Genomic DNA, 26233 nt, shown 5'->3' with positions numbered 1-26233 from the left:
CCGAGATTTTCTGAAGTCAACAATGATATTGTCTTGTCAACATTGAGGATCAGGTTGTTGACTTTACACCAGTCCACCAGGTGTTTCACCTCTTCCCTGTAGGCCAGTTTGTTGTTGTCCTAGATGAGGCCAACAACAGTTGTGTCGTCTGCAAACTTGAAGAAGTGGTTGGTTCTGAATCTGGGACGACAGTCGTGGGTCATCAGAGTGAACAGCAGGGAGCTGAGAACACAGCCCTTCCTCACCAACCCCTGTTGGTGAGGAAGTCCAGTAGCCAGTTGCATAGGGGGGTGCCAAGTGACCCAGTTTGCACACCAGATGCTGAAGGGATGATCATGTTGAATGCTGAGCTGAAGTCCAGAAACAACATCCGCACGCGGGTGTTTTTTCCCTCCAGGTGTTCCAGGCTCAGGTGTTTCAGTGTGGGCTTACCTCTGATGCTTGTATGCTGGAATCAACATAACAGAGAGGTGGTCTGAGGAGCCAAGGTGGGGGCGGGGGGCTGCTCTGAAAGCCTTTTTGATGTTGGTGGCAAAGTGCACATGCTGGACAGTCTTCATGTTGGCCTGATTAAAGTCCCCTGCCACTATGAAAACGCCCTCTGGGTGTGTGGTTTGCAGGTTGCTGATGGCATTGTAGAGAATACCCAGGGCTTCTTTGGTATTTGCACTGGGAGGGATGTACACTGCTGTGATGATTAATGTTGAGAATTCCCCGGGGAGGTAGAATGGTCTGCATTTAATTATCATAAACTCAATGTCCATGGAGCAGTGACTTGAAAGCGTAGCATCTGTCTGCTCTGAGTGTAGTTAGCCCCTCCAGGCTAATGGCGACGTCTGGAACCGATGAGTTTAGCCATGTCTCGTTGAAAATGAGAACACAGCAGTCCCTGATTTCCCGTTTGGTGGATAAATCCAGCTTCAGGTAGTCCAGTTTGTTCTCTAGAGAACGTACGTTGGCGAGCAGGATGGATGGAAGTGGCGAATGGTTTAGCTTTTAGCTTCGCTGCTAGCCCACCGCGACAGCAGCGCTTCCGTTTTCTGTCACACCGCCTCCCTGGGGCGGCCTGTGCCGGTGGGAAACTCTGCTGCTCCGCAGGCCGCTGGATCCGACTGACGTAGCAGTCCGAGGTTGTGTAGAGTGGTTACCGCTTTGGTGTTTACCGACCCGAAACCGCTGGATCCACGAAGTGTCAACACGAACTGACGGTTGTATATGTATTTAGTGATGTACCTCTGTGCTGTTGTTAAGGATCTAACTGTTTCTGATGCCGTATATAGTCCTAGTATCATGAGCCAAAGCAGCCGCAGCCGACATGGGCGCCGCTATCGACGCTGACTGAATTCAATCACAATTAATCACAATTCAGTTCCTGGTTATTATATATATTATATGAAGATGATTATATAGCTATTGTCTCGGCTGTTCTATGTTTGGACCGTGGGTACAACAGGCAATGTCAGCTTGCCAATAATTTACAAAAAAATTTCAATAAATTTCATTTATTTTACAATTCAAAAATGAACAAAACTGTCTTCTAAATTAAGGAAATGATACTGGGAAATGATTAAACCATTATAAGCAATGAGTGAACCTAATAAGTGGTGAAAATACTTTTTTCTTTCCCTTGACATTAAGTTTTCACCTGACAAACACACACCAGATACCTGGGCGGTGTGCAAAGCCCGCACACAGACCCCTACAGGTAGCAAAAAGCAAAGCAGTCTCAGCATAAACAGCATAATATAATATGCTAAATAAACTATAAAAAATTTAGCTTTAATTTCAAAATTTGTATTTTCATAAATGATAAACAAATCAGACACCTTTGTAAACAGAAAATCAATAGCCTCATTTGAACTGCTGCGACAGATATATTATATAGATTATATATATTGATTATATAGATATTTAGATGATGATTATATGAAGGTTTATACCATCGGGAGGTCACATGACGCCTTCGTGACCTAGTTCGAATGCATCGTACTCTCAATACAACATCGTGTAGCCATTGTGTGGCCGTTCGGGTGCCATCGTGTGACCTTCTGTAGGCATCATACTTGTTTTGGCTGTTCATTGGCTGTTGACCATCTGGTGTCAATTTTGGGACAGTGTGACATCGTTCATTGTACATTGATTGTGTTCACCAACTGAATGTTGGTGAACTTTGAATGAACAATATCAACAGTCCCTTCTGCTTCTGTAGATTGGGACTGGATTCCTGGGAGCAACGCACAGGGACATTTTCTCAAGATTCCAAGAACATCTGTGCCAACCAAGCATTAAAAGTTTGCCATTCCATCTAAATGACAGCATGCATCTGACTGAATTACTTGCTGATGCAAATTTATACATAGACAGTGTTGGAGTGATTCTGTTATGAAGACACTTTCTCCCTGGCACAGAGGAAGTAAAGGTACCCATTAGACAGCTAGCTGAAGAAGCCTGATGCAATAGTAGTCACATTGCCTTGGTCCTTGTTCAGGTCAACATTGCATAGTGCTCCACCTGGCCAGATATCGATGGCCACGGAGGACTGCATCTGGACAGCGTGGCGTCTCATCCGGTGGTAATGGTGCAGACACACTCACATGCCAAAAAGATCCCCACCATGTGAACCATGAGACATTGTGAATCCCATCTGAAAGCCAACATTGAAATACTGGGAACGCTTCACAGAGATGATCATTGCATCCAAGGACAAAAACGTGGATCATGGCATTCATAACATCATGTGCTATGATAGAAGGCATGAAACAGCTAACAGGACGGATTGCTGGGGACATGCGGGCCGCAAGTATAGATTCCTCATAGGCCAATTCAATACTAGCATCTAGCAGGATCCTTATTGTCCAAGAAAGGGCTGGCCTGGAGGTTATCTGGTTCACTTGACTTGACACAAGGAGTGGTTGTTCTAATGTTATTATTCCCAGAGGAACACAAGCAGCCTGCAGGCGTGACACCTTCAGGGACGTCAAAGAGCAGCTGTTTCACCTCCAGTTCCAAAACCAGGAGACTTTGAAAGATGTGTTTCAGGCTTAGGGTTGTAGGAAGGAAAGGGGCGTGAAAGCCCTTTGTAAAGACCCATTTTCTTAGTGCTGTCATGTATAGGAGCGTTATAATGAGCATATCAAACGTGCCACACTCTCTGTAGCTATGCTAACAGAGTCCAGGAAGCATAACTCTATCCAGGACACCTGCATCATGACATCATCAACATTATAATGTGGTCTAATAAGGGCTTAATGAGTTTTTAGTGGTGTACCTAAAGTCAGAGGCTGGGACCACGAGCCCAGACTACAATGTGATCCTATAAGACATATTAGAACGTTGGAAACCAAAACACTTATGTTGGGTCCACTACAGATAAAGTTGCCCTAGTGGAGCTATGTAAACACAGGCTGATGGGAACACTGGGAGTGTACAAGGATACGAGCAAAGGGGTTATGGTGATATTGGGATGAGTGTGCATACAATTTTTGTTCAAATATCTATTATTTCTTTAGCAATCTTTGACCCTCGACACTAGGTTTTTGTATAAGAACTGAAACCCTGGTGCTCCATTTAAACAGGGGACTTCATGTCCTCCTTAGCTTAGCTTGTGGACGAGCATCCCGGGATGTTTGATTTATGTTCAGTAGAAGGTCATGTTGGTAATATGTTGGTACCCGTCGAAAGGGTTCACATGAGTATGATGGATCTTTGTGATTGGTGGAGAGGGAGGAAAACATGAGAAAATGGAAAGGGAAGGGATGAATGGCAGAGAGGAGAAAGCCCTCTATGTTTTGGAGACCTGTTTGCATAGGCAAGGTGAAATAAAACAGTTTCTGAGAGCCTCTAAAACCAAGGTCGCCAGTTTAAATCTGAATTGGTCAAAGAACTGCCAGCCTGGGTGAACAGAACACAAGGACATCTCCTCCCAATCCCATCAGATGGAACACGACAGCTTACCCTAGCACTCTGTGCAACAGGGCCCATATCGCTAATCTATCTTGAAAAACATTTTTCATCGTAGCCCAAGTCATCCAAAGGTAAAGCCAGCCACTGTGGCCGGTAATGATAGTCAAGTCACAATTGTCTGCTGCTGCAGATTAAGGAGACTTGCTTCACATAAATGTGTTGACTAACATGAACACGGTGAATAAAAAGCATGTTCTCCTTTCCCCTTCTTTCCCCCTGATTACCTTCCCATCCTCCCTGCCCCATTTAGAAGCCACCGGCTCCACTGCGTGTGAGCAGCAACGCTAGCTACTCATGTACACTGGAGATAAGGGAACGTTCTCCTGCCTTGCCCTCTTTTGTATCCTCTTTTCACACTCTGTCTCTCCTCACACTCCCCCCCCCCCCTCTGCAAGATTAGTCCAGTATGTAATTAAGGCTGGGGACTCAGAGAGAGAATGATCTGCATCGTTTTAATTAATTAAACCTCTGTATTTGTCCTCAGCGACTCCTTGTGTGGCTCTTGGAAGATGTGAGCTGGGGCTGTGTCCCATCGCTGGTCGCTGCCTGGGACTGGGGTTTTGGGCGTGTGTGTGCGTGTGTGTGCGTGTGTGTGTGGACACTTCATGTGCTACGGGTATGTGTGCACATTATGAAGTTCTGTGTGCAGATAATAGAGTTGAGAGGGTGTGTGTATTTGTGTATGCACATATAGTTGTGCGTGTGTGTGCATTATATTATAGAGTTGTGCTTGTTTATGTTTGTGGCAACAAACATAACCCCCCCCCCCCGGAAAGTTGTTGGGAGGGGGGGGGGGGGGGGGGGCGCGCGATCGCGGTCTGGCAGAATTGTTGACGGGGGGGGGGGGGGGGAGTATGATCGATAATAGAAAATGCGCGGATCTTTTTTTTTCGTTTGCTCGTGCCGCCCCCCCCTGTAATGCCGCCCCGGGCGGCTGCCCGTATCGCCCGTAGCTAAAACCGCCACTGGTTGTGTTTATGTGTGTGCTCACATTATAGTGTTGTGTGTGTGTGTGTGCACATTATAGAAGTTGTGTGTGTGCATGTGTTTGTGCACACATCATAGAGATTTGTGTGTGTGTGTGTGTGTGTGTGTTTGTGCGTGTGTGTGCACATTATAGTTTTTTGTTGTGTGTGTGGGTCTGTGCGTGTCCACATTCTACAGTTCTGGGTGATGCTGAGGCTTCGTCACCGTAATGTCAAACAGAGGTCCAAGTAATTAATACTAAAGTCCACCTGTAATTATTTCACACAATGGGTGATGACCGTTTCTGTGGAAACAGCCCATGAATGCATACTAATACCTGTATGTGCACTGGGCATGCAGCCTGTCAGCCTCCTGTACGTCCCTGTGGTCAGAGAGCAGTCAGGCGTGTCTTTGTGTTTATTAGTTTAGCAACATCGTGACACAACCAACACCACCAACAACACTGTGGCTCTTTCTCCCTGCATGTGTGTTAGTTAGTATGTATGTTGTGTCTACAAGCATGCACACTTACACACACACACACGCCAATGGTACGGCACCATTGGCGTGTGTGTGTGTGTAAGTGTGTATCTTTGTGTGTATGTGTGTGTGTGTGTGTGTGTGTGTGTGTGTCTGTGGAGCGGGGGGCAGTACTCAGGCCCCCTGCACAGATGAGTGTTGTAGTGGTTATTACACAAGGAAAGACTTATTTTTCGTTGGCTAATGAACTATCGGATGGGTCGCTGCGGCGGTGTGTGTGTGTGTGTATTAGTGTGTGAGTTAGAGTGTGTTTGTGTGTGTGTGTGTGTGTGTGTGTGTGTGTGTGTATTACTGTGACAGTGTGTCTGATTGTGTGTGTGTGTGTGTGTGTGTGTGTGTGTGTGTGTGTGTGTGTGTGTGTGTGTGTGTGTGTGTGTGTGTGTGTGTGCGTGTGTGCGAGCGCTGCCCGTGACTGTCATGGCACCGTCTTAGTCATGGTGCTCTGACTTGATTGGTTTTGCCTGGTTTGGTTCACGCTTCAGCGAGGACAGCCTCGCCACCTGCGTGTCTCCTCCTCCACGAGGGCCACGAGGAGGAGAGGAGAGCAGCGCTTGAGACGCGTGGAGCCACGGGAGGAGAGGGAGGAGAGGGAGGGATTGGCGAAGGAGACAGGCGTGTTTTAGCCTCACAGTCATGAATTGCAGCCTCATTCTGGTCTTCCACCACACAATTTCCGTTTTGCACTAAAGGCATGAGAACACGACAAAGAACCACCAAGAGAAGTGTGTAAAGAGGGTAAATATGGGTTTATTTAACAGTATCTGAAATACAAAGGAGATCGAGATCCAAAGTCTCTCTCTCTCACCCCTAGACCCATGTCCCTGAAGATCTCACTCCCTCTAAAGCTAGGTAGCTCTCTCTCTCACCTCTAGACCCATGTCCCTGAAGATCTCACTCCCTCTAAAGCTAGGTAGCTCTCTCTCTCACCTCTAGACCCATGTCCCTGAAGATCTCACTCCCTCTAAAGCTAGGTAGCTCTCTCTCTCACCTCTAGACTCATGTCCCTGTAGAGGATCTCACTCCCTCTAAAGCAAGCTGGGTAGTTCTCTCTCTCGCCACTAGAAGAAATATAATGTGTATGTATATGTATATAGCGGCCTTGTGCAGTATTGGTCAGACGAGGTGACACATGAAATTACTTCATGTCAGCTCCACAAGAAGAAACCTGGATTATCATCTTACTAGTCATCTTGCTATGATTCATCATTTTCAATGCAGACCAAAACCCTCACCAAGTGTGATGTTTCTCACACAGAAACTTTCTCCCACTGTACGCCTTAATATAACACTCGACATTCGACAAGGCCATTAAGCTCGACACATTTCTTTAGGATTTAACACACTGCTTTATATTCCGATTTGCAAAACCATGCAAATGCCTCTTTTCCACCAAAATATTCCCTTCCAGTCGCTTCCTCCCCGAGTCTGAAGACTTCCTTCCTCCACCGATGCTATCATTAAAACTCGCTCAAAGCTAAAATGATAAGCCCATTACGTAGAGAACTATCTCCTTGCCCGATCATTACACCAATTACTGCACAGAACCCCAGATTAGGGTGTATTCTGACTCTATTATGAAGGAAAGGAGGCCATGTTTGAAAAGGCACTTCTCCAAGGAAGTGTTCAAAGCAAGGAATCCAATTTGTTTCAATTAATGCAGTAAAATTTATTTTTCGATGCTTGAATTTGTGATTGTTTTGACAGGCAGTGTGCAAGGAGAGATGGTTGTTAACGCTAAAAAGTTCCAGTGTTCACCGCTAAGGCTAGGGAGAATTGACATAGTGGGGGGCTAAAAATATAAATGCAAAGTAGGGGAAACAGTGCCAGACTAACCCTGGTGTGTGAAGGTCCAACCGTAGTAACTATGCAACTCCAGCTCTGGCACCCTGACTCGTCCCAGGGCTGATTGTATCTGAATCCAATACTCTGACTTGACAGAGAGACAATGTGCGAGAGGGAGAGAGACAGAGAGAGAGGACGGGAGGATGGATGAACTTGGTGGTTATGGGCCTACACTGGTAACAGAAAAGGAGCACTATAACACAATTTAGGAGCAGGTGGATTTAAGCCAGTCAAAAAGACATGATTGCAGTTCAGGCATTTAGTTTGGATTCAGCCTCAACCATTTGTATGAGCTTGATTCATTGGAGGAATATTCATGGGGGGTTTACGGCATTGATAGGCCTGTATTCACAAGTGGCAGCTGCACGGAGGAAACACAATACACAACCAAAAGCTGTGACAGCCAGACATGGAGATCCTCTATTCCTGTATGTGAGCGTCTCACCTGTGTTTTGTTCTTGTGAGGATCTCCGCTGTCTAACCTCTCAGAGCCTCCACAAGGAGTGCTGGGGAAACACTGGTGCAACCCAGTTTGAAGAATCATTTCCCACAAGCGCCATTCTCTCTCCTCTGAGGGCTGCTCGTTGGTGGTGATCCGTTGGTTTGAAGAGTGGAGGAGATGGGATATCCATTTCAAATAGAACAGACTGGAGGGGATTGAGGCACCGACATAAGGGCCTTCAAATTAAATGGAAGTGCTGATGATAAAACACAAGTTTTACTAATTGTAATTGGTCGCTGCAGGAATATGAAGATGCACACACATAAAGTCAAATGTCACAGTGACTCTGGAATGGAAAACACTCTGAAATGGCAAACCCTTTGCTCGTCATACTTATTCCATCATTAGGTTGGAGGCACAGATTTGTCCAACACACATTCTTTTAAAGCACGCATGGAGTGTTTAACTTGATGTTGAGGTTGTTTATAAAACAACAATCCGGTTGACTTTTCAGGTATGGCGAAATAAACTATAAAAAATGTTGCTGGCTAATGCGATAAATAATGCTAATAATACGGTAAGTAATGTGCTAAATAATGTGATATATAATGTGCTAAGTTATGCGTTCAATTATGTTCAATTATTTTTAATCTAATTTCATAATCTAAACCAAAACTCAAAATATATTTACTTAAAAATATTCAAACAAAACCCTTCGATAAACAAGGTATCCTAATTACTCTGAGCTGGTGCACCATGTTACCGTGGCCCCCCGTCGAGTCGCCTCTCCAGCGTGGTGGAGACGATCCATCGAGGTAACCGATGCTGACAGCAGCAGCAAGCCTCCCTGGCATCGTCAGACGTGAGCATAAAATGCTCAGTCTGGACACTGGCACTCCTCCCCCAGTGTGAACGACACAGAAACAAGACGACTAGTCCCCCTGCATTGATTTAAGCCTCAATTAACAGGCGCTTATGTTTCCTCCATTCAGTTATTTTGTATCACCGGGGGACGTGTGGCGTCGCCATGGCTGTGATGATGATGTGACCTTTAGCAGATGAAGAATGAAATGATCTCTTGGAGCTAGGGATTCATAATCTGCCTTCTTCTAACAGATCCCCCTCACTTCCTGTCACACACGCACACACACACACACACACACACACACACACACACACACACACACACACACACACATTTAAATGCTTTTATTTGGATCCACATTTACAAAGAGGGAAAAAAAGATCCAAACATTTTGGGAAGAAATACTGATAATATGACAGGTTCATCAAGCTACAAGCCTTTGCAAGGCCTACATGATACATTAAGTGATTAAACACTGAACACTTAAGGATAAACAAAACATCTTTGCCTCCAGATTCTCATGCTACCTGGTGGCTGATACAGAGCAGAAATTTCTCTTTTGGCTTCCTTCTTTAGTAATCCCCCCAACCGCAGTCCTCTAACCACATTTTTGTGAATATGGCCTAAGCTTCCAAGGATTAATGATATACGTTTACATTGGTAACCTAGTTGGCCTATACGATTCACCAGTGGCTGGTATTTCAGTAGCTTAGTGTAGTAGCAGGTGTCCATATACAAATCAAAACAACAGCCCACCTCAATAATGACTACAATTTTCAGAGTCTCATTTACAATGACAATGTCTGGAGTGTTTGCCATGTTTTTAAAATAATCATTATCAGGTACATTGTGATGGAACCAAGTTATTTTAACAGCACTATGCAGCACTATACACACCGAACACACACACACACACACACACACACACACACACACACACACACACACACACACACACACACACACACACACACCAAAATATAATAAAAATTGGCGTACACAATCTCTGGCTCCTACAGAAATCTTGCTCTCCAAGCCTTAACTCTACTGTGCGGCCGGACAGTGGCGGTGGACTCTTCATGTCTCCTTCATGTACCCTCCGTTTGCCCGGGCGAGGAGGGCTCACAGCCCCGGGCGGTCATGCGTGGCGGACCGCCCGTCTCCGCCGTGACATATCACCGCAGACAGCATGTCGGAGTCATTCCATACCTCACTGCACACACGCTAGCGTGTGGCGGCGGTGTTTTTCTGAAGGGGAGGCGGGGGGTTCCTCTCGCTAGGACACACCAGGACTGACAAGCTGGTGGAACCAAGGGCCCTCGTCTGCGTCCTCCTCTATTTGTGTTTGGGGCTAGAGGGCCCGGAGGTTGTGGCGGTGGAGTGATAAAGTGGGAGGGAGGAGGACTGGGGGGTCCCGAGCTACAGAGACATCAGAACCCCAATGCATCGGACTGGCGCCGCACCGTTGCGGGGCGCGGCGTGCGTTACAGAGGCTTCTGCTGAACGAATAAGTCGATTTGAAGTTTATGAGATTAGACATGAAATTAGTGCATTCAATTAGATAGGATCTGGGGAGGTTATTGTTGCTTTATTTCCCTTGGTCATTTCAAAGATGTGCTTAGCGCGTGTGCTGCAGGAAGCAACAATGCGGGCTGCTATCGTAATGCCTTGCTCAAAGCACAGCGGTGGGGAATAGGAATCTCTGAACACTTAGTGCTGTTTGTTACAAAACACATTCAAATGGATTGCAGAAAATTAACTAGCACGCCGTTTGGACTATTAATATATCTGACAGCTTTCAACACGCTGCTCGTCTAGCGAGAAACAATAACAAATATCTTCCTAACGATTCATGATTCATTATGCTCCGACCCGATTCGTCCACCACTTTCGCAGCAGCACTCTGCAGCTCAGAGGAGAGCGTGACGCAGAGCTGGTGGTTGGCACTTGTTATTTATTCTCATTGTATGATGAGAAGAACTCTGCTTCAGCGGCAGACCCTGGATCAGCGGTTTCTACGCGACAGCAGGGCGAGAGCGTCTTGAAAAGAATGATTCCATTCAAAGCTGTACGTCTAGAAGGTGGATTATATTTGTTCTAACAGAAGCGTTCCCACCGCCAGAGAGATCAAAAGCTACCGGGGAACGAACCCCCCCCTACCTCCGCCGTGCCTGAAAACATTTCTTCTCTCCTACGGGCGCTTGGGAATCTGGATCTTTCCGTTTGCCATCAAACATCAGGAGAGTACTGAAGCCCGAGCCGCGGCTCGGGGGTGCTCCTCAGAGTCCCCACCCCTGGCAGGCGGGCTGGTTTGATGCGGTTACTATCGCACCCCCCACTGGGGAGCAGCGCATATTCAAATCAAGGTCACCCACTGTGGTAGAACTTGTTCCCGTGTTTGTGGGCCTCCTCTCCGGTGTGATAACAGGTCAGTGAGTCACAGGACGGGGGAGGGACTGGTCAGGCTGCATTCATTACACTTTTTATATACATTTTCTATTTATTATTTTGCCTGTTTTTCATGTATGCTTCACATGAAAGGATTGTGATTCTTATAATAAGGCTACAGGGCAACAATCTAAATATAAACAACTCTGCAGCTGGGACTAAAACTTTGTCCTGTTCGCCACGAAACACGGTTTAATATAAATATCAGGACCGACTTATGGGCTTTCTAGTTGCACCCCCCCCCCCCCCCCCCCCCCCCCCCGCTCCCCCCCCCCTGAAGTTTACACTTTTTTCCGATGTTCACCAGAGTGGCGGATCTGGATCGATAGGCGTCGCTACGGAGCGGGAGGGCCTAATGTGGTGGAAAAACTTCCCGCCATTCAATTACTGCGCCACAGATGGACAACCTCAGCCCGGTCTGAACCCGTGGGGGGCCGGGGGGCCGGGGGGGGGGGGGGCACCGGCGCCTGATGAGGGCCGGGGAGACGCTGGGGGAGAGGAGAGTAGCAATCAATCAAAAAAAGGAATAGTTATAACACACCCTCATCTCCAGTCTCTGTTTTTCCCTTTCTTCAAAAGCCTTTGTGGGTCCGTGTGGGAGTGTGTAAGTGTGTGTGTGTGTGTGTGTGTGTATGTGTGTGTGTGTGTGTGTTTCTGTGTGTGTCTGAGGATGTGTTTGGTAATGTAGTATTATTTAATGGTTGATAATAATGTGTGTGTGAGAGAGAGAGAGATAGAGAGAGAGAGAGAGAGAGAGAGAGAGAGAGAGAGAGAAAAAAAAAAGTTTGTATGTTTCTCCAGTGAAGGTAAGAGGTCGTCATGGACTCCCAATGGGGACAATTATAGGGGCATAGTGGCAAGACTACAGTACTTGCTGTGTGTGTGTGTGTGTGTGTGTGTGTGTGTGTGTGTGTGTGTGTGTGTATCTGTCGGAGCTCTGTCGATAGTCTCTTTCTCTCACACATCCACAAACACACAGAAAACAGATTTCCAAACATGTCATTCAAACTCACCTCAGCAGCTAAACAGGCGACTTTGTGCCAAAATAACCGCTGGGAAGTCAATGGATTTGGCCTCGGTAGTTAGGCTGAATAATTACGGTGTCTATTGCTACGCTAGATTGAAATAATACCAGCATACAGTCACACTGACCCTTCAGCACATATGCTAATCCAGGCTGTTGTGTGAAAAATGGTACATTTAAATTAACATAATCAGGATTCGGAAAAACAGAAAATTGCATTTCACAGCAATCGGTCCAAACTCTCCTAAAATGTCTCTCACTCACACACACACACACACACACACACACACACACACACACACATACACATACACATACACACACACACACACACACACACACACACACACACACACGTGCCTTCCTGCAGGAGTGTGTGTGCTCGCCTAAATGCATATTAATGTTGTGGGTGTGTGTGTGCTACTTTGCGTGGGTGCCTGTATCTTGTGTTTCTGTCTGTGAGCTTCTAATGCATATCAATGTGCATGTGTGTGGATATGTTAGTGTGTGTGTGTGTGTGTGTGTGTGTGTGTGTGTGTGTGTGTGTGCGCGTGCGTGCGTGCGTGCGTGCGTGCGTGCGTGTGTGTGCGTGACAAGGCCTAATACATCTGTATAAAGGAGGAGGAGACCTCATCTTCTCCTCTATTCTCTGCTGCCAACCTCCACTCAACCATTTTTATTTATTTATTTTTTTTAATCAAAAAAGCACTTCTTCTGAAGTGCATTCTAAAGGTGAACTGAACTGTGAGGTTTGTTCTTTGGTCTAATGGCCCAAGCTCGTTAGTGTCCTGCTATCGTTGAAAGATGACAGCCACGTCCGTCCATGTACTACATCTTATTAAAACACTGATGCTCAACCAGCTATTATGAGCCAACGTTTGTAAGTGTGTGTGTGTGTGTGTGTGTGTGTGTGTGTGTGTGTGTGTGTGTGTGTGTGTGTGTGTGTGTGTGTGCCAGCCAAATTAACTTGGAACCAGTAGGCATGGGTTCCAAATGTGCTCTCTCTCTCTGTCTCCCTCCCTCCCTCTCCATAGTCCTGGCTCCCCATCTCATACTGCCCTGAATAATTCAAGTAGAACCGTTTGGAAAAGCTAGTTATTCTGTTGTCTACACAACAAAGGCTCGGAAGAGCCATGCGCTGAATCTAATTTGTGTGTAAACATTATCATTTTCATATTCATAGTTGCATTTAAAAGCATTTTTACCGCACTGCTATTTGTGGAGCCACATTAAAGCAACAGGAACACTAAATAAACATGTGGAACTACTCTCTACTAAGGGGTTCAGAGATACCATGAAGACCACTGTACTTCAGTAAACACTTCATCAGGACCGCCTATAGGGGGAGCCATTCAGCACTCTGCCTTCATTTAGCCTGCTATTCAGAGTAGAAGATACTGCCTGCAGATCATTCCGGTAGCAGTGTGTCCTCTCTCTTTCCTGACTTGGTACTTAAGATACACTTTATTGTCCTTGGAAGGAAGTTTGTCTTGGTGAGCTGAACATCGCAGTACAAGTGCAATGTCCTCAATGGACAGAAAGCTCTGAGAGCCGATTGGCAGAGGGGAACTTTCAGCCTGGTTTGATAGAAATAGGAGAATGTGAACGAGGAACTCCAACACAGAGACGAGAATACAACCAACATGAGCTGATGCTAGTGGTGTTACCAGAATGACTTCATGGTTTTAAGTGGGTATGAACTTCAATAACATGCTGTTGATATCAGCATGCTCACAGCTGGCATGAGGCTCATCTCTCAGCCAATCTGCAAGGCCTAGTAATTCACATTAGTTTGCAACAGGCGTCTGCGTGAATGAACATAAGCAAGATCAATCTGCTCTGCGGGCTATGGGGAACTAGTTATTGAGTTTGATGGCATATCCCTTAGCACCTATAGAGTTTTAAAACCAGAAGTTTATATTCTCAATTCCTTTTATCTCTTAACATAGCCCGTTTGTGTCCTATACTCATCTGCCTTTCCACCTCTTTTCTTTCACTGCTTTCTTTACTTCACTCTCTTCTTCAATCAGTTAGCTCCCTCCCTCTTCATCAGCCTCGCTTTCTCTCTCTCTGTCTCTCTCTCCTCTCTCTCTGTATCTCTCCCTCTCTCTCTCTCTTGTTTACTGCATTGATGTGATGGAAAACCCATGAATGTTCTTCAGAAGGCTGTGTTTCAGACACATTGTTACATAGCATGTCTCTTCTTCACTCCAGACATCTATGTGTCTTTGAAGCAGGGTGAAGCTGTATTTCACGACTGTAACCTAGATTAATCTCTATAGCTTGCATATCCATCTACATTTTCATCTTAAACAGAAAATTTATGGATGAATGAATCCGATGCATTTATGTCTAAAAGTGTAACCTTACATATTCTTTCACTGTTCCGGGAAATAAAGAAAGACTTCTTAAGCATGTGACATGGGGAAGTTAAAGAGCATCATTCGTGTTGCCTATAGGGAATATAGAGTGTGCTAGTTCAGACTAAGATAACCTTTGTAAGGGGCAATACATGAAAGCAAGGGGGATAAAGAGGAGGAGGTTTTAGTTGAAATGTGAGGATTTTCTTTTTGAATGTAAGGCAAGAGTGCAAGGCTAAGGGGAAGGTCAATCTACTGAGAAAAATGAGCGGCCTCGAAATATAATAAACTATTCTAATGAATCTAAACCATTTCATGGAAAGCAGTCACACTGTGAAAGACGAACAGCAATCTGTTACGCAGAGAGTCTAACATGGAGATGAAAAATGAATGACATTCAAATGCGGTCAAACATCCCTGGTGTTTTAGATCCTGTAGGTAAGTGTGTATGTGTGTGTGTCAATGTGTGTGTGTGTGTGTGTGTGTGTGTGTGTGTGTGTGTGTGTGTGTGTGTGTGTGTGTGTGTGTGTGTGTGTGTGTCTGCGTGCCTACATAGATATGTGTGTGTGTGTGTGTGTGTGTGTGTGTGTGTGTGTGTGTGTGCCGGCCACCCTTCACACAACCTTGATAGAAACCTGTAATTAGATTAGGGCTTTGTCCTATTCTACTTTACAGTAATTAGGACACGCAGCAGCTGCTGCTGAGGAAAACAATACTTGGGGAGAGTGTGTGGATGAACTCAGACACACCCTGTACATGGGACAGGTAGCAGGGTGTGTGGATGATGTCAGACACACCCTGTACATGGGACAGGTACACTGTTGGGGGGGATATGATGTATTGAAGACTCCATTATATCTATAATATAAATTTTCTGGTTGTACGTACACACAATTGGTCAAATTTGATTGCATTACATAATCTGACAATTAGGTAGCTTCAGATCTTTTCGCATTGGCTTCACAGCTGTCACTCATAACTTTGATGAGACTAAACTGAGTCCAGATGAGTCCAGATGAGTCCAGCTGAGCGGAGGACGCCTCTGAACAGAGTCCATAGACATCGGTTCAGGCGCTAGGATGCCAGCAGTAGCTACGTTGTACCCAGAAGATCCTACGTTCTGGGCTGTATCATTTCCAGGAGGTCCAGGAGGTCCAGGAGGGTCCAGGAAGTCCAAACACCAAACACACACACGCAGTACCAAACACACACACACACACACACACACACGCAGTTCCAAACCACGTGTGCGCACCCACAAACACACAAACCACCCGTGATGGGCAAGAGCCTACAGCAAAGACGGTAATATTGATACTGACTCACTCTATAATGAATCTAACCGCCAGGACCCGCAAAATACACAATATGAAGACCAACTAGATCTGTACCCAACATTCTGCTTCCAAATACCGCAAAACCCCTACAGGCCGTTAGAGGAACTACATGCTAGTGTGTACACATGAGACTCAGAAAGAGACATGGGTGCTGCTGGATAGAAGCAGCCTCAAGCAAACACACGCATGCATCCTAACACACACACACACACACACACACACACACACACACACACACACACACACACACACACACACACACACACACACACACACACACACACACACACACACACAAAACACACACACACACACACACACACCAAAATATAATAAAAATTGGCGTACACAATCTCTGGCTCCTACAGAAATCTTGCTCTCCAAGCCTTAACTCTACTGTGCGGCCGGACAGCGGCGGTGGACTCTTCATGTCTCCTTCATGTACCCTCCGTTTGCCCGGGCGTTTTGTACCATTTGTACGTTCATATCTACTTCGTATCCACATTGTCTTGCTGTCATAGAAACATAAATGCTCGTACTAAGGTCAAGGACAAGGTCATCCAACTTTCATTCTCTCTCTTAATTGAATAAGCCTTTGTAAAAATGTTCTCAGCTAGAGAAAGCTCCCCTCCCCAACCGAGAGCTGGTATGTTAGCGGATCCATACCAACAGATCCATACCAACACAGCCGACACAGCAGTCATTTCCTTTCGCCTTTGCTTTTGTTGCAATACTCTTTTCATGGCTACTTCCCCATTAGATTACACAGCCATCGTTTCTCTGAAGACGCCTGGATGCTGCCTGTGTGTGTGTGTGCGTGTGTGTGTGTCGTTGCATGCGTCATCTCTATTCAACCCAATGCTTTGGAGAGGAAGTGTTGGAGAAAAGCGTTTCCAGGGCTCACCTTGCGTGACCGGATCTCTTTGACGTAGAGGGGATGAAGGAACTCCGACTCGCCCTCCAGACGCACGCCCTCCTTAGTGACGCGGAGCTTCCCCATGCCGTCCTAGGGAGAGACAGACAGAGAGACAGATACAGAGAGAGTGAGAGAGTGAGAGAGTGAGAGAGAGAGCGAGAGAGAGAGAGAGAGAGAGAGAGAGAGAGAGAGAGAGAGAGACACACAAATGGTTTGTGATTTCGTCACTACACACATAACCTAGTACTCAGCAGAGCAAGGCAGATGTGATCAGGACTTGAGAGAAGCAGACCAGTGATCCAGACCAGTCTAAAGGTTCCCACTGCCCAACAACAGCAGGATCCCACTGAACGGAACGCATCGTCCAATCAACACGTTCACGCCAACACCTTCCCCCGACAACCGCAGACAACAGCAAGCAAACATCCAACCACAGCAAACAAACAGCCAACCACAGCAAACAAACAGCCGACAACAGCCGACCACAGCAAACAAACAGCTGACCACAGCAAACAAACAGCCGACCACAGCAAACAAACAGCCGACAACAGCCGACCACAGCAAACAAACAGCCGACAACAGCAAACAAACAGCCGACAACAGCAAACAAACAGCCGACAACAACGGACAATGGTTTGATGGTGTTTGTTGGTGTTTGATGGTGTTTGTTGGGGTTTGTTGGTGTTTGATGGTGTTTGTTGGTGTTTGATGGTGTTTGTTGGTGTTTGATGGTGTTTGATGGTGTTTGTTGGTGTTTGTTGGTGTTTGTTGGTGTTTGATGGTGTTTGTTGGTGTTTGATGGTGTTTGTTGGGGTTTGATGGTGTTTGATGGTGTTTGTTGGTGTTTGTTGGTGTTTGATGGTGTTTGTTGGTGTTTGATGGTGTTTGTTGGTGTTTGATGGTGATTGTTGGTGTTTTATGGTGTTTGATGGTGTTTGTTAGTGTTTGATGGTGTTTGATGGTGTTTGTTGGTGTTTGATGGTGTTTGTTGGGGTTTGTTGGTGTTTGTTGGTGTTTGATGGTGTTTGTTGGTGTTTGTTGGTGTTTGATGGTGTTTGTTGGTGTTTGTTGGTGTTTGTTGGTGTTTGATGGTGTTTGATGGTGTTTGTTGGTGTTTGTTGGTGTTTGATGGTGTTTGATGGTGTTTGATGGTGTTTGTTGGTGTTTGTTGGGGTTTGATGGTGTTTGTTGGTGTTTGATGGTGTTTGATGGTGTTTGTTGGTGTTTGTTGGTGTTTAATGGTGTTTGTTAGTGTTTGTTAGTGTTTGATGGTGTTTGATGGTGTTTGTTGGTGTTTGATGGTGTTTGTTGGGGTTTGTTGGTGTTTGTTGGGGTTTGTCTATGGAATACCATTCCAGTAAATATATAAATAAGAAATAGATTAATAAAGGAGCAAACATGCCTATGAAACAAATAAATATGGCTATGAAATAAATCCTGAAATAAATTAATGTTTATATTCACATATAAATGAGTCGATATAGGTTTACCTTTACAATTTACAATTCATATTTTACAATTCAATTGTATTTTAAATCACTACTTTCTTAATTCAACATTTATTTAATATCTTAATTATTTTCTTGTTATTTTTTAATTTCATTCATAGCAATATTAATTTATTTTTAAGTTTTATTCTTTCTTTCTTTCTTTTTTATTCTTTACAAATTCTTTACAAACTCCTTCCACAATCTTTTACCTAGACACTTGGAATCGCGCCCTACTACTTACCCTACTAAAGTCATGTATAGTTTTTTAAATATGCAACTTTTAAAACAATGAATTTTATAATGGAAGTCAATAGGAGGACAACCATTCAACCATTTCAAACTATAACAGAACAGCTCATTTATTCTATATTTCATCTCAAATTTATTCAAGCTTTATCCCTTTAGCTTTTTTTTAATTCTTCACTTTATTTCCAACTATTAAAAAAAAAAAATTAAAGGGTTTGCATGTTTACATTGTTTACTCCATTTAGACTCTTTTACTCTGTTAACGCACAATTGACTGAAGACACACACACACACACACACACACACACACACACACATAGTGGATTAATCAAACTATCTGATGTAAATTAATGTGACACGCATGTGGCACCACAGGAACCTGCAGCCTCCACACACGCTGCTATTCTGGGTAATTGCGGTTTCCGTTGTGTGTGTGAGTCTCCCTGTACGGCAAGATGGCTCCTCCCCCTCGGTCACCTGGACCTTCACTGTCAGCGTTCTGCAGGCCTCCATGTTTTCATGTCTCCGGATTGATTGGCTAAATTAACCGTGATTTCCTCAGCTAACAAATAGTCATTTCAATATTTGTGTTTTCCGCTTTGCATTCTCCTAGCTTCCCTCACTCGGGGCTGTGTCTGAGCCGTGTCGCCCCCCCCCCCCCGCCGTGCTCAGATGAGCGCTGCGTCCTGCCCACGGGATGCCGGCTCTGAACCGGTGGAGCGGAGCTTGTTATGTGGGGAACAAACACTGAGAGAGGATCCTGCTCTGTAACTCAGGGCTCTGTGCAGCCGCCTCAACACAGACCACCCAACATCTACCCCTCGTTCCCCCTGCTTATCTATCCTTTATGTCCGTCTGCCTGTCTTGGACGTCCGTCCGTACGTCCGTCCCTCTCTCCCTGCCTGTCCTTCACGCTCTGTTGTCCCTGTCTTTCCTTCTCCTGGTCAGCGTCCGACTGTTGGTGTAGAGAACGAGACACAGTCATCAAGTCAAGGCATAGGGTTGATGAAAAGGAATATGCACACACAAACATAAACAAAGGTGTGCACGCTGCCTCACACACACACACACACACACACACACACACACACACACACACACACACACACACACACACACACACACACACACACACACGCAGACAAGTGTGCACACTTACCATCTTTCTCCCACCCACACAAACACAGACACACAGGTGTGCACGCTCTCTCACACACACAAGCATGCATATACACACACAACAGCGTTCATAACCTTGATTACATACTGCTGGTTGATTGGCCCCCAGTGGTTAGATTCAACTATCCATGAAGACTAGAATTTTGCTCCCTGCGTTGTTTGGAATTATCATTACTGGAAGCAACTAACCAACAAAGCTTTTAAAAATGGAACCACCCAAGGGAGAGAGAGAGGGGGCGAGGGAGAGAGAGAGAGGGGGCGAGGGAGAGAGAGATGGGCAGAGGGAAAGAGAGAGTGAGAAGGGTGAGGGAGAGAGAGGGAGAGAGAAAGCGGGCGAGGGAGAGAGAGATGGTGAGAGAGAATTTATGCACACACAAACACACACACACACACACACACACACACACACACAAAAACACACACACACACACACACACACACACACACACACAGAGATATCTATGATCTTCCATGAATCAATTGACTAAAGATAACGGTCATATTAATGATTATTATGATAAAACAATGACTACGTTGGTTGTTATGACCACAAGGAGTGAACAGCAAGGGGTCCGGTGTGGATCGTTTGGCGGGGGGCAGGCCATTTGTGGCCCATCCCCTGGGGGTAGGTCTCCTGGGGAGAGGGGAGAGGGCCCCTGGGGGAGGGGTATCAGGCGAGCCAGCGGGCAGCACATCAGAGGATCCCACACTGGGGACTGTGTTTCAATCAGTGGCGATTTCTCTAAGACTGCAAGGGAAGCTCAGCTTCCCCTAAAATTTCAAAAATTAAATGGTCAAATATATACTGTTGTGTTAACATTTCATTGACTAAAAATGCGTCAGAACACGTCCATCTCGAAGACGAGTTTGTTCAGAATCAGCTGCTTATCGCAGGTCGACTGACTCGATTTCCTTTTCATACACTCCTGTAGCGTCACAGTGCATTTGCCTGTTGAAGCTCAGCGGTCATCCACTTCAATGGGGCTGCATAGAACAGCTTTTTTAAGTGTGCCGAAAGTCAACGGTCATTGGATAATGCTGCGATTATGTCCCTCCCACGGACGCTCAGCATCTCTGGGGGTGAATGGAGGAGTGGGCTGGCCTGGACGCTGGGCTTCTGCGTGATGATTGGAGGGTCTGTGAAAGACTGAGTTGCCGTTTGATTGACAGTGATTTTGAACTATAAAAAGTCGCTGGAGCTCTCTTCATTCCTCAGTCCCATCGCGGATTTTGCAAGCGAGTCGAAAGACAAACTGCAACCTATTTCTTGATATTTGCTTGGCGAAATTGCTAGACAATTTTCATTGTACATTTCATACACTTATTCACACAATTCCTTGCTTCAGTTTAACATAATTCCCACATTTCCTTGTTCAAGTTTAATATAGTTTTGGTAGTTGGCCTTCACTTTGATTCAGGGAGCCTGAGGTCTGAATTCTGGTCCTGTATTCAGATCAGGACTTGCAGGGTGACAGGGGAAAGCTGTGTGATTTCTTGGTGTTCCTTAAAGACATGGAGTTGGACAGTGCAATGCCTCAGCTTTACAAACTGTTCTCATTAGTGGCAACAATTGGAGCTACATCTGCAGGTGTAGAAAGGAGCTTCTCCTGTTTAAAGCGGCTCAAGTCCTACACCCATAACACAATGGGCCATGGCCGTTTAAGCAGCCTAGCTCTGCTGGCCATTGAGAGGACACTGGTCAAGTCACTGGAAAAGACAGCTAGTTGGTATGACAGAGCATTTCCTTGAAAAGGAACAGAGAGCATAATTTACATATACATAAATTGACAATTTATATGATGTAGGCCGAAAATAAGCTTCCCCTCTTTGAAAGACCAGCAGCCGCCACTGGTTTCAATGTAAGTCCGGATGCTGCGGAAAGTGCAGGCGAGGGCGCCTGGCACCCACACGGCTTCAGACGGGTTAGTCATGCTGCCCGGGACACACACACGGGTACACACACACACACGCCCACACACACACATGCCCACACACACACACACACACACACACCCACACACACACGGGTACACACACACGCCCACACACAGACGGGTACACACACACACCCACACACACACACACACACACACGGGTACACCCACACAGGTACACACACACGCCCACACACACACACACATGCCCACACACGGGTACACACACACACACAGGTACACACATACACACACACACACACACACCAACACAGGTACATACACACGCCCACACACACACACACACACACCCACAGGTACACACACACGGGTACACACAGCCCAGTCAGACATATTCCCCACACACCACCCACACATATTCATCCATTCATACATTCATTAATATCAGTATATGTACATTTGTATCTATTGAACCAAGCCAATGTCTAGTGCCAGCTGCTCACGTTTAACGTTTATTATCGTGGTTTGGTTCCGTTCTCTCACTCCAGCCCGTAACTCTCAAGTGTTTTTTTTCTTTAAAACATTCAGAAATTAAACAAACATAATTGTTATGCCACACAAGTGATTCAGATGCTTTAAACTTAAATACTCATGGACCAAGACAACAAAGGAAGAAGGAACTGACATGCTGTGCTCTCAGTTGAATCTTGCATCAAGCTAAACTATGGTAAAGCAGGAAGGTTGAAACACAACTCACACATGCAATGCCATTATTAACCACTAGCCGTCTAAAGCAAAAACAAATTGTGGGGGCAGAACAGTATTATTATTTTTATTTGAGTTTGATTTAGAGTGCCCATATCTCAGCTGTGAATGTTAACGAGATTAGAAATTTCTCCACTATATTAGTATCCTTGAAGAACAGGTTTGGGTTGCTATAATTCAAAATAAAACGCTCGGCATAAAAAAAAAACCTGAGACTTGTTCTGTGGACACGCCTTACTCTATAATTGTAATTTCAAAATGGCAGACTTATGTGAAAATACAATTTGTGCAACATTCAATCAATCACAATTACACTTGAGAAGTAGTCAGGGACTGGAAACTACTTGGGTGTCATAGAGGTCACCTCCGTCGACACGTGTACGATGGTTTGCGTTGATATTCATTCCTTGACGTCACAGTGTCAATTGCAGTAATTGCTCTTAAGCGTAATGCACCACTTTGCCAGCAGGTGGCCCAAAAACACACATAAACGGCATCTACCAATAAGCAGTGCGTGTGTGTGTGTGTGTTTGTGTGTGTGTGTGTGTGTGTGTCTGTCTCTGTCCGTTTGTCTGTGTGTATGTGTGTGTGTGTGTGTCTGTGTGTATGTTATGGGAGTTAGAAGAAAACAGTGGTGAAGAACAAAGACAGAGGCATAGCTGCGTCTGGTTCTCATTGTTGTTGCTGCTTTGACACCTGAATTCACCTCTGGGGATCTTATCTTATCTTATCTTCCACACACACACACACACGGGGGGGGGGGTTGGAAATCTTCCTTTTGTTTAAAACCCAATCCCATTAAAGATGATTTCCATACAGAACAGTGTGGAGAAGCGATGCGACGAGGAGTCACACATTATCATGTGCAAATGAAACGAGCCACAACTTGTTCTGCATTTCTATCGTTTAGGACATAGAGAAACTCAAAATTTGTGTTTCTCTATGTCCTAAAGTTAGGTCAAAGTATGTTTGTGTATAAAATACACAAACATACTTTGTACATACTTTATACACAAACATACCTTGACCTAACTTCATGATAAAGATCTTCCAGTTTAAGGATTAAATTAAACAACATGGGTGAAATCTTCACAATTAAACAAATACTTAAATGTCCCTATTTATTTCCCCTCCATTTGCTTATCAGCTCTTCTGCTCCACACTAAAGTAAAATGGACTTGCTGGTTGTACTTCGTTTCTGCCAAAGCAAATGTCATTAAGATAAGGCTTTACATAACTGCTAATAAGAGGAAAGAGCAGATCTCTTTCTCTCTCTCTCCGTCTCGCCTTCATCTCCGCTGCTTCTCTTAAGACCGACTTGATTAGCATGAAGGCAGAGTCGATAAACAGAAGCAATCTCCATTTTGGTGAGAGATGTGCTGGTGGGAACAGCGGTAAGAGCCGGTGAAAATCTCCTTTTTATCGGTTTCTTCAATTGCCAAATGTGTGCCTCACTGACAACAACAATCTATATTATTCTGCAAACTCACACTCTATTGTCACATAAACAACAAGTGTGCAAACACACACACACACCTTATTTTCTTTTTACAACAAAAAGAGCCCCCCAAATTATCCTGCAGTCCTTTTAGTTAAAACCGAACAAACAGACAACAGACCCGTGATACAGACCCCATTCACCCACTCATGTTCACACACAACAGACCCGTGATACAGACCCCATTCACCCACTCATGTTCACACATGCGTTGGCCGCTGTTCCACTGAGCAAGACACGTTGACCTCTGACCCTGGACTGCCCCTCCCCTCCCCTCCCCTCCCTCCACCCCCCCCTCCATGTTGTATGCTGTAATGGGAAAACGCCAATCTCCTGTGCGATGGGACTTGGCTCGGCTAAATGAGATCTTTCTAGTAGAGAAAATGATAAGCAGAGAAACACAAACAGAAGGACGGAGAAGGACGGTGAGACAGAGAGAGAGAGAGGAGGGACGAGAGACATTAGGACATGAGGAGACAGAGCTCTGGTCCTGCGGCGCAGTAATGATGGATTCCCTCGTCTCCGAGGCAAAATGGCACACACAGTCCCATAAGAGCGGGCGTGGCCTGCTCTGACACACACACACACACACACACACGCACGCACGCACGCACGCACGCACGCACGCACGCACACACACCAGTCGGTCAGAGACAGAAAGAGATGTGTATATATATAGAGCAAGAGAGACAGATGGACAGAGAGAGAGGGCAGGAGAGTCACCTTTTCAAGAGTTGGAACTGGCCAAGGGTATGTTTTTCTGCCATGTGCTTGTATTGTATCGTTTGTGCTTGTATGTCCTTCAATAGTTCTGCCGTTTCAGGGACGGTGTGAGAGTGGAAAGAAAAAATAATCCCAACCGGGTGAATCGTCAGTTACGCCTCACGAAAGCCTTGGACTAAATAATGCGTTCAACGTCTTGGGAAGTGGTGGTGGCTAACCTGTATTCTGCAGACACTCATAACACACAGAGTGGGTCGCAGGCTTTACTTTACTTAGTATATCATCTGGGATCCAGCAGTCCTACTCTGTTCTTGCACATTTTCTGGAGGGAGAGGTAGAACGAGAGAAAGATAGAGAGAGAGAGCGAGAGAGAGAGAGACAGACAGACAGGGAAAGAGAGAGCGAGAGAAAGAGAGAAAGAGGGAAAGAGAGATGGACATAGACAGACAGGGAGAGAGAGAGAGAGAGAGAGAGAGAGAGAGAGAGAGAGAGAGCGAGAGAGCATGAAGTTGGTGTTTTACCTAGCGTGATTTATTTGAGATCAGCCTGTGACTTGCTAGCGTTGTATGCTATGAGCGAAGGCGACCTATACAGTCCACATAACGTTTCCACAGTACTGCTGTGTATAGCAGTATGGCTGAGTAAGTGAGGACTTACTCAGCCCCGCGGCCCCATCATGTGTGCGTGCCTGCGTGTGTGTACAGTGTGTGTGTGTGTCTGACTCGTCACTCTCACCCCAGTTGCCTGGGCCGCTTGGCATCGAGGGGAGGGCGAGGGGAGGGCGGGGGGAATTGTTTCAACCCCATCCAAAGTGGGTCCCAGATGGCTTCAGAACCAGCGTGATAGGGGCAGCCTACCTGGGCAGCCCCTGGAGTGTCTATATTTATTTATATGTAATATTTATATATATATATATATATATATATATATATATACTACTTTAACTGGGCTCCTCTAGGCAAAGGATGCAGGGTGGATGTTAAATGTTAATCATTTTTAGACAATAATAGATGACTTGCAGTGTGTGTGGTGATGGCTGGTCTAACCTGTGCACACTGATAACTCACCACAGGTGACTCCCTAGAGACCAATCAGAGTCTGGGGCTGGGGGAGGCTGCTTACACCAACCATCATCCACACACACTCCCACACACACACACACACACACACACACACACACACACACACACACACACACACACACACACACACACACACACACACACACACACACACACACACACACATATAAAGATATCTATATTAATATATCAGTACTTCATGATAAGAGAAGTGTTTAAACATATAGACCAACAGACGAAGGAAGACAGCACCTCAGACACTCAGTTTGGATCTTGATCTTACAGCCGTGAGGAAATGAGAGGGAATGTATTTCCTGTAATGTGCTTGTTTCGATCAACACTGGCACAACATTAAGCACACTTAATTAAAATGAACAGATGACACCCAATAGCCAACTACATTCTACCCTTTTAAGAGATTAAAGTAATTAACCCATGGCATAACAACTGTGGAGTACTTAATGGCCATCCGTTAATGTTTGTTAAACTGAACAGGCTACACTGTGGAGCTCTAAGAGGAGTGTGGAGGAACAGGCTACACTGTGGAGCTCTAAGAGGAGTGTGGAGGAACAGGCTACACTGTGGAGCTCTAAGAGGAGTGTGGAGGAACAGGCTACACTGTGGAGCTCTAAGAGGAGTGTGGAGGAACAGG

At 45.5% G+C, this 26233-nt stretch overlaps 1 protein-coding gene across 1 annotated transcript in view; it reads right to left on the bottom strand.

Annotated features, from left to right (window-relative positions):
- The window catches only part of LOC311341136 (uncharacterized protein), a gene marked incomplete at its 5' end in the record, with an annotated part of 99317 nt that overhangs the window by 23055 nt on the left and 50029 nt on the right, over positions 1-26233 (bottom strand). The window contains one exon of the mRNA XM_084466032.1: positions 16692-16793. Coding sequence (XP_084322158.1) covers positions 16692-16793 — 102 coding nt within the window. The remainder of the gene's footprint in view (positions 1-16691; positions 16794-26233) is intronic.

The sequence above is a fragment of the Micromesistius poutassou genome (assembly GCF_964030765.1).
Source record: "Micromesistius poutassou genome assembly, chromosome: 3".
NCBI lineage: Eukaryota > Metazoa > Chordata > Actinopteri > Gadiformes > Gadidae > Micromesistius > Micromesistius poutassou.
This window is presented reverse-complemented; position numbering and strand designations above follow the sequence as displayed.